This window comes from Tubulanus polymorphus, chromosome 7 (genome assembly GCF_964204645.1).
Source record: "Tubulanus polymorphus chromosome 7, tnTubPoly1.2, whole genome shotgun sequence".
Taxonomy (NCBI): domain Eukaryota; kingdom Metazoa; phylum Nemertea; class Palaeonemertea; order Tubulaniformes; family Tubulanidae; genus Tubulanus; species Tubulanus polymorphus.
The window spans coordinates 5,357,835-5,374,388 of record NC_134031.1 but is presented as its reverse complement, the minus strand read 5'-3'; the positions used below and the strand labels follow the sequence as shown (position 1 = coordinate 5,374,388).

Below are 16,554 nucleotides of genomic sequence, written 5' to 3'. Positions count from 1 at the left end.
CTATTGCATTTAACTAGAACGCTACCGGCTGGAATATCTATATTTGTAAATTTTATTGTCAACTTTTTCAGGTGAAAGAAAGAATATCTATTCAATTTATATATCCTTCTAGTTTTTTTTTTGTTGGTGAATTTATTAGCTTTTCTGGGTCTATTTTGAGAGCAATCCCTGTGGATGAATCACGTGAACACGGTACGAAAACATACATCGTAATAAAAACATCGATTTCTGCAAAATTCAACGTTTATTTTATTCTATCGACAAAATATATTGCACGAATATAAAAATGAACACATGCGAAAACTATAGAAAACTATTAACAACAAAATCATTTTCAATCTCAACACATGCGTGATAAGTGAACTTTTACAGATCAGATTTGGTGAATTTTTTGTCATAACGTCTTGTTGTTGATCTAGTTTCAATTCTAGCCCACTGTGTTAACCCATTGCCATAGCTTCATCACCACTTAGGAATTGGCAATCTTTTCAGCTGACCAAATCTCTGGATTCATGGTCTTCTTATCTTGTCAACATCAATGGCCAATTTTATAAACCGGTTTTTCATTTTATGCTAAAGCTAACTCAACTATCGAATTGAGTGCAGCATTCAGACCTGTTCAGTTTAACCCATTCTTACTACATGTACAAACTCGTCTCGGTCTTGGAGTTTTAGCTCGAGATCTATGTTAAACCCGGTCTATAAAATCAAAGTAGCATGCCTATCATACAACACGCTCAGGTGAGATTTTTAGAAATCTTTAAATTATCTTCGCACTGAACGGGTAAGTTAACCCATGGCAGTTAAACTGTGACACGCTCTATGAAAAACCAACCTCAGGGCGATTAATCACATTTCAATACTGGACGGTTATAATTTGAGTTTGTTATATTATTGCAAAGCGGAGGAACCTAGAAATCATCTGATTCGATTGACCGATCGAGCAAGTCGGGAGATTCGGCGCCGTCTTCGATCGAACTGGCCGATTGAACGAATATGGTCGGCGCGTCGAACTTCATTTCCGACCTCATTCTCTCGAGCGCTGCCGCTAATTCCGATTCGCTCGACGAAATCAACGAAATCTGCGCGCGCGAACGCGACGTCTCGGACGTCGTCGCCGACTGTCGCCAGACGTTGAAAACTTTCGACAGTAAACTCAGCTGCCCGCGTCGATAGAACTGTCTCGATACTCGTTCGCGGATGACTTGTTTACGCCATTTACACCACGCCCATTTCATCAACCGCACGCGACGCTACAAAATAAACGATCCAACAATGTGTAAGTAGAGGTAATTCAGTAATGTTTATTTCAACTGTGCTTCAGAGGACGTCAGGTGGCCTAGCCCAGTTAGTTTTGGCAGTAGATAACTGATAAAAGTTTACATAGGACAAGCATAGACAGGCAGCTGAAATAAATCAATGATTTCTAATCCATTTGACTGTATTGAAGGATTACCGAAAAATCTTTAAATGGGGTTGTCTTAGAGGAAAGTGACACCATTTTTCAAATAAATCAAGTGTTTCCATGCCTACCAACTGTAGTTTTTTTCAAATCATCAAAAATTATGGTATTTAGGCATGGAAACATGTTAAATATTCAAATTAGGCTGATGGAGTCACTTTCCTATATTCCACCCCATTCAAAGAAGACTTCTTGGCTATCCTTCAATACAGTGTAAAATGGATTGAAAATCAATGTTTTAGTTCAGCTGCCAGTCTGTGCTCGTCGTTCTATCACCTATATCAGGTATGTGATACCAAAACTGACTGAGCTAGGCCGCCCGACATCCTCTCATGCAAAGTTCAAGGTTCCACTGTATTTGACAAGACACAGTAAAGTTCCTTTATTACCTTTTCGTAAACTTTACCGGGTCCAGTAGCAAGTCTCCACCAACGTAGTCCATACTTAAATGCTAACTCGTTGCGACGACGCTCGCTGTTACAATTACTCTGCCACACATTAAACGCCCATTTGCTTTAAAAATAAAAATTTCAAGTACATTTAGTCAAGACCAGGAGACACTGCAGTTTTAGTTGGTCAGTAGTTTTCAAATTGTCAGCTAAGAGACATTTGGAAAGCTGCAGAGTACCAAAAACTTGGAGCCCGATTGAAGTACGATTTCTAATATGAATATCGATTATTTCTTACCAGAGTTTAGTTTGATAATGACCGACAGCCTTTCTGATATTATCGATTTGAATCTGTTTATCCGATCTTAACTGTCTAGCGAAAACGCCCCAGCTCTGTTCCCGATCATGCGTAATCTGCGCGGGATTCACTCGCGATTTCCAGTGAGTAAACGACGTCTGTAGCGAGCGACGATTCTGTTCCTTCGACAATAACACGATGTACGTCTGCTGCAGCCAGCTCTCGAAGTAATGAAGCAGAACCTCCTGACTGTGATGCTGCCTCAGCTGGAATCGAAGAAAGCGCTACAGTTGGAACCTCTTTGCTACAAACATCGCTGGGAACAGCGAATCTATTTATTACAACGGATACTTTGGAATATAACGTAAATTCTTAAATGAAAGCACGTCACAGGGCGACCACAATCCATCCATTTACAAATTACCTGTTTTAGCGGTAAAAGCAGAACTTTCCCTGTGTTCTTATGAATGGCACTAATAGAGTTGTTAAGCATCCAAGCATCCAGCCGTGTATGTATGTTAATTGTTTATAATCTATAAGCTTATATCATTTATACTGCATATGTACATGGCGAAATAAATATTATTATTATGTTAATGAGTGAAAGCCACAGTTGATGATTGTCATTTCTCCGCTGATGAAGTTTAGTCAAAACTTCAAAACTCAGAATAGATTGTTAAATCATCAACTGTGGGTTATGCTCTTATACCATAAAACACAATTCTCGGGGAAAATACACAAGCAACACAAACACTGTTTCCCTGTGTTTTCCAGAGTTTCATCAAATTCCCTGTTTTCCCTAAGAGAAATTAGTTCCCTTGATTTCCAGAATCGTGGTCACCCTGTCTAATGCATACTGAGTCATGTTGTCTCAAGACATAGCCCTCGAATTTATAGATTGGACTAGTATTGAACTGGTTCATTGCGATACTCACTTTTGCAGCTAGTTCATTATATCTTCTGTCTCTTTGAAATACGATTTTCCATCGAAGCCAAGCCGACGATAGTGCCGTTTTTTGCTGTTGTGCCGTTAGGTTTTTCAGAAGCTGCTTCCTCTGAACGATGTTCAACCAAGCTTTCAAAACTCTTACAATATGAAACAGATGAAGAGCTATTAACCCTTCCAGTGTGTCTACACCGCAGTGCGGTGTATGAATCGGTGATGGATTTTGCTAGTACACCGCACTGCGGTGTATTGATGTAATTAGTAATTATCTCTCTTGAAAAATGGCAGCACCTGAACAACATAGTGAAATATTAGTAACTAACAATACACCGGCCGCGGTGTAGACGCACTATAGTGGTATTCCCGTTATTCAACACACTAGGGTGGAATTTCTAAAAATATTCAAATTATCTCCAGCACTATAAGGTATCAATTAGTCAGCACTGAAAGGGTTAATAAAGATTATTGTGAGGACTTAGTGATGTTCAACCCATAACTGCAGTTCTCTGGGTCTAGAATGAAACCGACGCAATGGCAAGAATCCAGTGTCAAAATCGAATGCATAGGATAAGATTCAGTGTAACTACAAAACTGTGTCTTGAATAAAATCCAAACTGTAGAACTAAGCATGAAGTGTCAGGGATTGGTACCATACCTGGATTGAACAATTTTCTCATGGTGTTCTTTAGCCCGATTCATCCGTTCGGCCGATTTATTCCACGAATTGAACGTACTTTCGACCAATCGATTGCTCACAAATCTATTCATGAGATCATTGCGCAATTTTTGTCCTGTAACGAAAAGAAACCTGTAATCTACAGATCAGTCTTACAGGGAACTGCCCTGACCACCCGAACAGAGTCGAGCCAAATCTTTGGTTGACCCTGATGTTTTGATCGACCTTCAGCCATTCTCTCTGGCTTATTACAAGCCATATTTATCATACAGTCCTGGTATACAATACAGAAGGCCTGAGTGATATTTTCTTATTTCCTGTGCCCTCAACTGGCAGATATATGTCTTGTTACGTAAATGACCATGGCTATAGTGACGAGTGAGAGGATCTTAGCTAGTTAAGAAGCAGTCAGAATGCATTATCTTTCAAAAAGATTTTTCAAAGACTTTTCTGTGTGAGTGGGAATCTTTTTGTGATTGGTCGAATGTTTCCTTCATTCCAGCCACCCAGCCATAATAAGGAAAGACAATTTTCTGAGTACCACGAGGTATATCAGAAATACTTGCCATTTACGAATATGTTCCATGCCTCGAGAATCCGAGATAATATCCGCCGTTCTTGTTTGCTTTGTTTTGTAAACGAATGCCATTCGTTGATAACCTGACGCAGCAAATTCAGATCGTGTTTGTCAATGTGATCGTTGACGATTTCCTCTCGTAATCTCAGCAGACGGAATTCCGATCGCCAAACGCTGAACGTCGTGTGAAGCTGAAAGAACATACACCGATTGAAAATCAAAAACACTTATCGTTCATTTATTCATTTACTTTTCGAATGGGGCTGACTTACTAGCTGCCGAGTTTTCTTGCGTTGAAACGCTACGAGCGATAACGTCAGGTTTTTCTGATGCCGGATGATTCTCAACCAACCTTTGAAGACGCTGAAGAAAGAAGGAAACTGAAGTTAATAAGCCATCATTCACGAAGTAAAGATTTTTCAAAATACACCTGGGCGCAGTTCGTAGTCATATTTCAGAGTTAAGACAGGTCCTAATTTTTTTCTCAGAAAGGTTTAACTTTAAAATCAATTTATTCTCCATTAGTTCAGGTTATCTTAAATTGATTTAAGAGTTAATCATTTTTGTGATACTGGGCCAGTCCAAAACCAGCTTAACTAATTTAACTTAAGACCAGTCTTACGATTGAAATTTACGAATTTGTAACTTATGTTAAAATATGCAGACAAGCCAATGATTTTCAATGAAATATTGTATTTTTGCCAACAATTTCAAAACTTGTATGGTTAATTGACCGAAAAAGAAGATCTTTACCGTTTCTGCAATCTATCTTCATACATCAATTCGCTGACTTGATATTTGTGGAAATGTTGCTTCCATTTGGTGAAAGCTTTGTTCAGACGAATGGCCGACTTGATACGACAGAAATCGTCCGCCAGAGTTTCTAAATGTCGCGAATGTTGCGTATATTCTAACCAACGACAAGCGACGCGTTGAACCGTACAGGAAACTTTCAAACGCGATCGGACGAATGCGGACCAATGCTCAACGACCTTCAAATAAAAAAACAAACTAGGGTCTGGGACACCACCGTGCCTATTCGGTAAAATGCTTGACCTTTTTCGCATCAACGCATGAAGACTGACAAGACTAAGATGACCACCAATTGCGTGAAAATTGACTGATTGAAAAAACTCTTAATTATTGATGATCCCTTCCCAAAGTATACCCATCAGGCATGGCAAACCATTAGCACCGGCATACTACAGGTCTCGGAAAAAATGCATCATCAGCATCATCAAATATAGTTAAATATTAGTAACTATAGTTATATGGCTCTGTGGTGTAGATGCACTTAAGGCCCGTTATTCAACACACTGGGTTGGAATTTCTTTAAATTTTCAAATCATCCCCAGCACCTTCAGGTATAAACTATTCAGCTATGAAAGGGTTAAAAGAATTTTCTTACTTGTCTCTGGATAGTTCGTTCGTATTCCCTTCGAATTTGTCTATTTTCGGCATTTTCTTTCCACCTCCGACCAACTGATCTCACCAGCCGGTTTCTCTGTTCAATTTTCCAATGTTGTACCTCAAGTTTTAGCTTGTGTTGTTTTCTCCAAAATGAAAATGCCAATCTCAACTGCAAATCATACCAGAACATCTACTTGTCAGTTAATTTTAATTGAAAATCTATCTTATAGTCAAATAATTAGCGTGACTTCGTATATGAAGAGAAAAACACCAAGTCACCTATGTCACTCCTCTGCCATTGACCTTTTACCAAAAATACAAAAAAACTATCCTGTTTATGTATCTTTGCTTTTACCTATTTCTAGTTATCATAAGCCAGCAGATTACATTTGCACATGTAAAGGTTCTGTGTTTCATATTTATGGTTAAGTTTTGTCTGATTTGCCAAATATGTCAACTTATCTGCATTCTAGATAAGAAGACTTCAAGAAACTATGCCAACTTTCTGACTGACATTACCGAAATACCTTTCTTTTCCTCTGCAATGTTCTGAAGTCGTCGAACAATTTTCGATCATGTTTTCGTTTTCGCGTCAAATTCAACCAATCATGAAAACACCTATAAATATATCACACGAATAAGATAATAATCGATTCAATCAAACGAATATACAATATTTCTATTCAGGTTGGCTATGTTTATTTGGCTTGCTTTTCCCCTGCCTATTCCCTGACATACACGTATTCCCTGACTTGATCTGCCAAGAATACATTCAATCAACAGTCAAATACGTACAACATATAAGGAAACTGTTTGATTACACGTGCGATCTAACAACCTCAACAAATTTCCCAGACTTTTCCCTGATTTTCAGGCAAGTGGCTACCCTGTAATTTACGTAATATTGGAATAGAACTAGTAAGTAACTACCTGTCGATGAGACCGATAGAGAAATACTTGTCGCCGAGTTGAATTACTTGAATCTTATTTCTCCATAGAGTGAACACAGTTCCAATTGTCCTTCGTCGTGAAGCCTCCCTCAACCGAAACATTCGTTCTCTTTCATCACGTCGACCTAGGAAAATTGTTTAATTGTTTGTTCCTTAAATGATGAAAATTAAGGCGATTTTTTCATGAAATCTGAGAAAGGAACATCAGTTATTGTCTAACTTCACTCTAAATAGGGGATCTTAATTAAGTCAAACACAGGGTTTTTACCTGAACTCCACAATTTCCACGATTGCAGGATGGGCCTGAGTTTCTGTATTTCGTTACATCTGTGAAAATTTGCTGCCATCCTAACTGTTTCAGTACGTTCATACCATTCCCCAAAGAACTACAAAATTCGAACCATAAGAAATATTCCTTTGATCTCTCGCAAATCAACGGTATCACTTTCAAGGTAAAGTTTGACTGGTATCAATCTCAGTATTCAGAATAATGAGCAAAACCCACAATTGATGATTTAATCATGGATTATAAAACGAAATAGACCATGATTACCATTTATATTTTGACAGTTTCGAAGTTTTGTCTGAACTTCATCGTCATTGATACGAAAATAACATAATGATGGCTGGTATATAGTAATCTATAAATAGAAATCTCCATTTAAATTACTGTATACCATTATTATGTTATCTTGGCTTCTCTGATGATAAAGTTTAGTCAAAAGTTCGAAACTGTCGGAAAATATATGTTTTAATCATCAACCGTGGTTATTTGTTCATTAAGGTAAAGTTCGCGACTCTAGTAGTTTAATTCAGATTGAAGAATTGAGCGCGAGCCCTTACCCGTTTGAGTTGATGGCTCTCCGATCGTCTTATAAGATCTGACTCTAGATATTTATAACTATCGTAACAATTCAGCCATGCATAAAAACACCTAAAATAAACAATGGATTGAATACTAAATTTGCTTCAGTAATTCTAAATTCGAAGTAGGACTTAAAAAAAAATCTTTTCATTTGCTGACCTGCGTAACGAGATACGATTACAGTGACGCTTTGCGAGATGAAGTTTGTAATATTCTTCTTTCCAGACGAGAAACGATTCCGTCAAATTTCGTTCGTTCTTACGGCGACGGAACGTCTCGACTTTCCACTTCATAACGTCCACGTCTCTAGTCGTCAGCGGTTTAGTCGAGCTGAGGACTCGCGCCTCTGCGTCGAACCTTTCTGTCGTTCTGAGCTTCCACGCTTTGAAATGTACCCTCGTCAATCTGCTCGAATAGAAATCGCGCGCCAGTCTTTTGTCGTGTGATTTTCTGTGATGCAATTCGGAGAATTGTTTCCAGGTCTCGATGGCCGGATTCAACAATGAACACACCTGTGACAGAGATAAGATTCGAGATACAAAAAAATTTTCCTTTCTTAGCACTCTTCAGTACATTTCATTCGATTCTATGCTGTTACCCATCGATGTCTTAAAATTTTCGGAGAAAATAGGACATCGTATGGGATAAAATAGGACCCTTTGAACGCATGTACATTGCAATGCGTTGAATTAGTAATTATCTAAAATCTCTATTGAAAGAAATATTAGTAACCATCAAATGCACTATAGCGGTGTGCCCATTATACAACACACACTGGAGTTGAATTTTTTAAAATTTTCAAATGATCTCCAGCACTTTAAGGTAAGAAATGGTCAGCACTGAAAGGGTTAAAATTGCAAGCAGACGATCAATTGATACCAATACCGGTAAGTATTAGGTACGTCTAGTAAAAAAAAGTTCAAAATCTTTAGGAATGAATCAAAATTACTGAAATATCATGTTGAAACACTTACACGATGTTGCCTCGCTCTTATCGAAAGTTGTGTTTGATATTTCCAGCTATAGAACACGTCACTGACGAGTTTCTCAGACCGACGCGAGACGAGCGATCGCGTAACCGCACGCGCTACCTTAGAAACTCGCGTAAACTGTTTCCACTGCTGAAACGCGGCACTAACTGGCCAGTACTTCCATCTCGTAATCGCATTCAACATCACAGTCTGAAATAAACGCATCAAATAATGAATTCAAGTCACAAGACAATAGGATTTGATAGTCAATAGAAATTGATAGGCTGTTTCTCATTTCTGTTGAGCTTAAAAAAAGTTGACCGGGCCATCCGCCTATCTACCCTGGACATTACAGTTTTTTTAAATCATGATAAAGCTAACCATAACAGACCTGGCAACGATAGAAATGAACTGATTACAAATTTGATTGCAGTTTACAAAAGTGACCCAGCTGATTAGGAGGATTAGCCTTAGGATTAGGATTAGCCTAAGATATGGCTTTTTCTTGGTAAAAAATTTACCAAATTTCATATACCAGTAAGTCTATATATGGAACCTTTCTGATATGCGAATATATAATACTTCATATAAGAAGTTGGCAGTACTCAACTGATACTGCAGCCCAAAAGTTCCAAAATCATGGTCAAGCTAGCCTTAACAGACTCAGCAGCTATAGAAATGAACAGATTACAAATTTTCTTGCAGTTTAAAGGTTAAATTTTTATCTTTGAAAGTGAGCAGAACTTAACTAAGACTGCAGCTGAAAAAAAAATCTATTTATCTTATGATATAACTGACATTTATACAGCCTTAGAATTCAATGGATTACCTTCCAGTTACGTTCTCTCGATTGAACCATCGTTTGTTGAGGTAATCGTTGATCGTCGTTTCGGGGTGGACTCGACTCCGGAGTTAAGAATATATCTTCTGATTCATCGCTGCTACAAGAACTCACGGATAACGATTGCGCGTTGATCGTATTAAAACCCGACGAATCCGAATTCAAGGAACCGGCCGAAATTTTTCTAACCGTAATCGCCGAATCTCGGCGACACGACGAGTTTTGATTTTCGCCGATGATTTTCCGCTCTTCGGCGTTGATTCGCGATTTCAGATGGCAAACCGAGTCGTTCATTTCCCGACGAGATAACTCATGCCAATGTCGCAGCACGTGTCTCAAATGGTTCACGGTTTTCTTCTCTTGAAATTTACTTGAATTGAAAAAACAGTATTGTTATCATTTTTCCTTTTCAATTTCAGATACATATAGGAAATTGGGCATGATTAACACATCACACATGATTTATTTGTAAATAAGTTACAAGTTGATCCATTTTACAGGACATATAACTGAAAATGGATGAGGGACCAGAAAAATGCCGAGCTTGTAAGAAACTGGTACCTTAACCCTTTGCGGCGCATGACATTTCGAAAACGTTTTGGAAACGTCATGCACCTATTTATTTTGGGCTTAAGCCGGCATCGAGCAAGCAGTAAAAAAATGCATGAGAGACAATTTTGTTTGAAATATAATCAAAATTCTGATTTTTTTTTGGAATAGTACACATCTTCATGACGAAGGATATGACAATAGGAAATCTTTGATAGCATGAGACAATACTTTGTGGAGGAACTGAGTCATAGTGAAATCAATTTAGGGATTGATTCATCTCAGAGTTAATTAGAATTCAAGGACGAGGCATGATATATAAATTAGTATTTAGGGAACTGTTTGGTTACCTGGCTGTGTGTTGGTTACGCAATGCGCATTTCCAATTTTGCATGTAAACTTTCAAGTAACGCACTTTTCGTTTTTCATCCAGTCGAGTAGTGATAATCTCCTGAACGAGCACTTGTCGATCTGTCGTTAGTTTCCAAATTTTCATACAAGCTTTCTTCGTAACGTGTTTGCGCAACTGAAATACAGATACAAACATTGTAAAATGACAAGAACCCAGCTAAATCTTTTGCAAGTGAAATATTGGAATACAGGTTAAATTTTCAGTTCCGACTAACTAATACCCTGAAATGCTGGAGATGATTTGAAAACAATCCCCCCCAAAAAAAAAATTTGACCCCAGTACGTTGTATAACTGGCACATGGCTATAGTGCGTCTATACTGCGGTGAGGTGTACTGTTTCTACGTTAATTTTCCTTTAATTTGTATCATCTCTGATTACTTGAATTAGTCTCTTTGTTTCTGGATTGTCTATATATCTCATAATTTTTGTTGTAATTCATTATTCCTGAAGATGACTATTAGGATATAATTGAAACGTTGAATAAACTACTAGCTTCAGTTACATTTTTGGACTTTGTTTTTCCGTTATAATTGTGGGATTCTCTCTACTTAGCTTCACACGGATATAGTGTTTAATCAATCGTAATATTTCTGCATGTTTGATGTGTGTTGCCATAATTCCATAGACAACAACGAATTGCTAATAACATCAATACACCGCACTGTGGCATGTCCATCACAGATTTATAAGTCACACTGCGGTGTAGACACGCTGAAAGGGTTAACTAACTACTGTGAAACCGGGTCCTGGCTCCAGTCCAGACCTAGGTGAGTAGTTCAGTCAAGGTTTTGATTCAAGACTGTCTTACAACCATATACACGTATCACCGTAACAAGTCTAATATCTTAGTTATTCAAAGAATCAGAATCACCTGATTTCCGATTCTCATTTCCTTCCTATCAATTCTCATCTCGTATTCCATTTTCCAGACGTTCACGCATAACCTGAGTAAGCGTCTGATGTTGAATTGTTGAGCGATTTTTCGTCTTTGCACGACGTATTTCCAACTTCTGAATATATCTACGGCACGACGGTTAAAAACGAGCTGCTCAAAGTCTCCGGCGATCTTCTGCTTTTGTAGCTCTAACCTGCAAAAGATAAAGAAAAATAAACATACCGTAAAAATGTAACCCGTGATCGGAAACCTTTCAGCCATTCTGATTCATGGAAAGTGGACCCTGCAGCTACCAGTAGCCAGCAGGGCTGCCAACCTCTGTAAAGTGCTAGCAGTAACAAATTTGTTTTCAGTAACATTTCATTGATATATGAAGGAAAATTTTCAAATCACCCAATAATCAGTAATCAACAGTAAGACCCTCAGTAACAACTTTCATATTTCTGTACGCATCAAACAAATCAAATCAGTATTTCTCGCGACAAAATATTAACAAAGATTGATAAGTAGGATGAGTGGGCAGCTCTGGCCAAGTCAATGAACAGAACCCACAGTTGATGATTCAACAATTTATTCTGACAGTTTCTTCGAAGTTTTGACTACACTTGAACATCAGAGAAACAGAAAATCTGATGATGAGGTTTAGTCAAAACTTCAACACTGTCAGAATAAATTGTAAAATCATCAACTTTGGGTTTTGTTAATTAACTCCTAAATACTGAGATCAATATCAGTCTACCGGTCAAGCCGAAAAGATAAAGATTTCACCTACCTCCATGAATTGAACGTCTTACGTTGGGTTTCGAGTTGACGGCGATTTAGTTTCTGATCATGATCTTTCTTTAAGGCGGCGCGCGAACGCCATCCGTCGAAAGCTTTCGTCAGAATTGTACACCTGACTCGGGTATGAAGCGACTGGATAGTTCGCGATTGTTTCGTATAGATGAACCACGCGTCTAGCATTCTCCGTAATCTACGTTGAGATTGGCGTTTGTTCAAGTCATCGGCGCGTCGTAGATTCCAACGATTTTCAACTGTCGCTGTCTTCCATTTCGTAAATGAAACTACAAGAAAGGATGAACAGATACAGAAGCAAATTCTAATATGAATATTACCGGTAGTTTTATACCTGGTATTCATTTTTTTTCTCAAAAAATTAGGTCCATAAAAGCTTAATACTGCATTATCAGGATGGCCACTTTTATATTTGACTTTTTTTTCCCTCTGAATATTCCCTGACATGCACGTTATTTTCCCTGACTTGATTTGCTTAGAATGAAATCAATTAACACAGTCGAATACATAAGACATAGACGGAAACTGTTTGATTTTATGTATGCTCTATCTCAACAAATTACCGACTTTTCCCTGATTTCATGCAAAAATTCCTTCATGAAAAGTTACCTCTGATATAAGTTTGTTCTCTCATAACTCGAGCTCTTTCATGTAGGACTTCTAATTTTTTCCATCTGGTCACTCGTAACCAGTGTTTCGCTGCTTTTCTTACGCAATACATCGACCACTGATTACGAGAGAGTCTTGTATAGTGAACTCTTTCATATTTCACCAGCCAAGTAAACCACGCAAGACGCATCCGCCTGTGCACCCATCCCTGCCGTAAATTTCTAACCTGCTTCCTGAATGAAAATGATACGTGTTATTAAGACATGACAAGTTCTTCAAAATGAGCTCCTCAGTGTAGGAGTACACCTTTGTGGACATCGAAGTCCTTCAAAATTCCTTTCTGGATCTGCCTCTGCCATTGAACATCATTTATGCTGATTTTTCAAACCCCCCTCCCCAATTAGCCTAGATGCTGTATGAATGGTCCCATAGTGATGAAGATAACCATTTGTCTAAATTAGATATACATATAATTGATCTACATTTTGTCTATGAAACCAGGAGCCACTTATACAGTGATCAGTTAATATTTGATTCTGGAATTACAACTCTTAACATAAGACCTTAAAAACAAATGGCAACAAAGAACAAAAGTATTCACGTACTTTAAATTTGATATCTCGACAGTTTTTGCTTTCCACTTCAGAAGAAGAAATCGTAACCAACTCGTCTGTATGATTCTAGTGGCTTTATGACGTTCCTGTTCTCGGATTCTCACGTAACGACGCCACTGGTCGATAACTCGAATCGCGCAAATTTGAGCTCGAAAATCCTCACGTTCGCTGATTCTTTGACCCCATCTAACGAAGTATACCCTGTAAACATGAAACATCGCGACTCTTTATAATCAGACCTCACGAATACTTTTGAACTTTTTGAAATTAGTTACGATATACAGGGTTCCTGAAGATCTTTCATTCTTGGGTATAAGGAGTTTTCAAGGAGAAAGTTTAAAATTTTCAGGACGCGTCTGCATCACTTTCATATCCCAATTACCGGAGACTCCAACTTAATTGTTACTTTTTATCTGAATAAACCGGTATTTCAGTGGTTTTTATCCTTTACCCTACTAAACCCAGTTTCTAATGCGGTAACTGCCTAATCTAATGAAAAAAAAACCTGATCCCAACTGTATCGATCTAGGTGTAGTTACCTGTACAACTACAAACTAGACAAAATTTTTTAGATTTTCATATCTCATAATGAAGGAGTTTTAAAGGAGTTTTGGGAATTTTGCTCAAATGAAAGTAGTTTCAAGCACTTTTAAAAGCATTTCTATGTTTAGGAGTTTTTAAGGAACCAAGCTGTAGGGACCCTCTAGTCAGGTAAGATTCCCTGTTGATCGAGCCATCTGAATTTCACCTGACAGTACGCGATTGACGGAACCGATCAGCTTGTTTTTCACGATATCGTTTCCTCCACAGATTCAGACCGAAGTGTAAAAGATGACGCCTACGTAGTTGAACTACTGTCGCACCGAGTTGTTGATCTCTCGCTCGTGATATTTTACAGCTGTTGTGCCATTCAGTAACAGTACACAACATCAGTTTATTCCTTAAATAAGAGAAAACAAAAACTGCCTCATTAACTACTAAATCGATCAAATACAATGTTTAATATAATTGTCATAAAGGAACTATATAAACTGAATTCAGATTTTTTCATTCAAATGCACATTAGATAATATCTAACACGTTCACTGCCACTATGAATATACATGTACTCATTGTCATCAGGTTGTCATTGGCTTACAAAGTCAGCCCGTGTTCAAAATTGACCATTGAGCATTGAGAATGAAGATGAGTTTGTTCACATTGCCAGCCAATCAGGAACTGTGTTATTCCTGTGTGTCAGAGTGCAAATATCTAACTGTGAATATGAGGAATCAGCTAGGTATGAATATATTTGTAGTGGCCCAGGTGACAGAACTGGAAGTACATTGTATATTGGTACCTGGCTGCGAATAGGTTAATTAACATTCCCCATGTCAACATTCATTTCTAACTTAAGACTTTTTTGAATGAAGAAAAACTGGATTCAGTTCCAGATATAAATCCATCTCAGTTAAAAATGACAGTGAGCTACTTCTGACACTGGAGACAAATCTACTGGTAACACGATCTATGGAACTGAAATGGTCGCAATTTCTCTCTTGGGTTTCACATTCACCTGTAATGCGCTTGAGCAATGCGATTATTTCTGACGGCTGTTTTCATTTGTCGGAAAGCTTTATCCATCGTTTTACTTTCCGACTGTAATCTATAATCACAAAAAATGTCCATTTATCATATCAGTTTTATTTTTCCTGAATCTGAACTTGAGTGAATGAACAATCTACTTCTCCCAGCTGGATAGTGATCAAAATGGGAAATCAATAACTACTATCATTAATACGAGTTTAAAATCTCACAAAGTTTACCGTATTTGTCTATTGTACCTGGCAATTTCTTGATTTTGATAGTAGAGTTGACGCCCTGACGAATAAACTCTCCAAATCATCAAATACTTGTACAATTCCATTAACCTGTGAAATACAATACATTTCAGTAAACAGAGCCTTATCATAAAGGAAAAGGTACGTTTTAAAAGGGATATTTTGTTGTTTTGTTTTGGCATGCTGAAAGTTGTTTTTTGTCACATGGATTTCAATGCGCTCGTCCTACTTCCTCCTAACTCAAATACTTTAAATCGAATTATCTCTTTAACTCAAACATAAATCTTAGACCATTTTCAACAGAATGCAAATTAAATACCACTTTCTAATTATTGCCTAACGTGAACAAAAATTTGAATCGGTCCCAAATGAAAGGAGTTCACAGTATTTTCTTGGAAAAAATGTTTAGAGGGCCATGATATTGTAAGCAATTGTGCAGCAAATTAATTGCTTTATCTAGAAATCATACCTATGATGTATCGAGGCTATGTTCATTCGTTGTTTGTCGTTGTAAGATTCTTTCCAATGAATAAACGCTTTTTTCGTCACGAAAAAAGTTCGTTTTTCGTTCAAGCTCCGTTTCCTAAAGTTGCAAAGAATCGACAATTTTCAAGTAAACGCTGGTGAAAAAGTGAAAGTTTTCGAGTCGAAAATAAAGCCCAGAGGTGATTTACCTTTTTGCGCGTTGTACAAATTTCCTCCACTTGTTGAAAAATTTCTCCGCTAATCGACGTCTCCTCGCAACAGTTTTACCATGCCACTACAAAAAATAACGATAGACCTATCTATCCATCTAATGTTTACTACTCAACTAGTTGTCTATAGAAATAAATCAAACTTAGTCCTTTCCCTTATTCAAGCAGAAGCTTTAGAAAATCTGGCTTTAATAGGCAGAGACCAGCTTTTGGTTAGAATTATACTGTAGAGATATGTAGTAACTGGTAATTAAGACTCATAGATTCTCATGCACTGTTTCAGATTGAAATCTGATTCTTCAAGACTCAGTTCCACAGTTCAGGGGTCAGTTGCTTGAATGTGGGTTCAAGTTAACCATCAGATTAATGATTAAGCTGTGATCGCATAGAGATGATTCGGGCCAGATCAAGCCCGAGTCAAATTTGGCCTATTTAGAATTCACACATTTTCCCCGGCTCTAGGTTAGTTTCAAATGATTGCGTTCCCACTTGAGAGTATCAGAACTCGAAACCTACCAGATAGAAATATCTCGAGGCACTTCGTCGACGTTTTTCCTGTAGTCGGATACTGTTTTCTAGTTTGCTCATCCATACGGACTGTTTGAAAGCTCGTAGACCCCGCACGAGCAGATGGCATCTGCGTAGACTATCGGCGCATTGTTCCTGTTCTAGAGATATCAGACTCGACTTCCACCGTTTGAAATGAAACCGCTCGAGACGACGCCGATGAAAATCGTCAGCTCTAAAAAGATATTAGATACCGGTTAGTTAAGAAAAAT

At 37.9% G+C, this 16,554-nt stretch overlaps 1 protein-coding gene across 1 annotated transcript; it reads right to left on the bottom strand.

Moving 5' to 3' along the window:
• Positions 1 to 279: 279 nt before the first annotated feature.
• LOC141908327 (uncharacterized) lies at positions 280 to 9,653 on the bottom strand. The gene is made up of 16 exons (XM_074798332.1): positions 9,374 to 9,653; positions 8,548 to 8,754; positions 7,733 to 8,085; positions 7,552 to 7,642; positions 6,977 to 7,094; positions 6,689 to 6,833; positions 6,286 to 6,376; positions 5,757 to 5,927; positions 5,102 to 5,340; positions 4,621 to 4,711; positions 4,338 to 4,539; positions 3,751 to 3,886; positions 3,085 to 3,235; positions 2,150 to 2,415; positions 1,852 to 1,975; positions 280 to 1,253 (listed from the first exon to the last, which is right to left on the bottom strand). Exons 1-16 carry the CDS (start codon positions 9,401 to 9,403, stop codon positions 912 to 914), a joined length of 2,757 nt encoding a protein of 918 aa, XP_074654433.1. The 5' UTR covers positions 9,404 to 9,653; the 3' UTR covers positions 280 to 911.
• Between the last annotated feature and the right edge of the window lie 6,901 nt (positions 9,654 to 16,554).

Excerpts from the sequence above, each read along its gene's own strand:
- LOC141908327 (XM_074798332.1), bottom strand. The coding sequence starts at position 9,403 with ATGGTTCAATCGAGAGAACGTAACTGGAAG. Across the intron at positions 8,086-8,547 it reads TAAGAGCGAGGCAACATCGT|GTGTGTTCATTGTTGAATCC; the intron begins GTAAGTGTTTCA and ends TCTCTGTCACAG. Across the intron at positions 6,834-6,976 it reads GTGGAAATTGTGGAGTTCAG|GTCGACGTGATGAAAGAGAA; the intron begins GTAAAAACCCTG and ends CAATTTTCCTAG.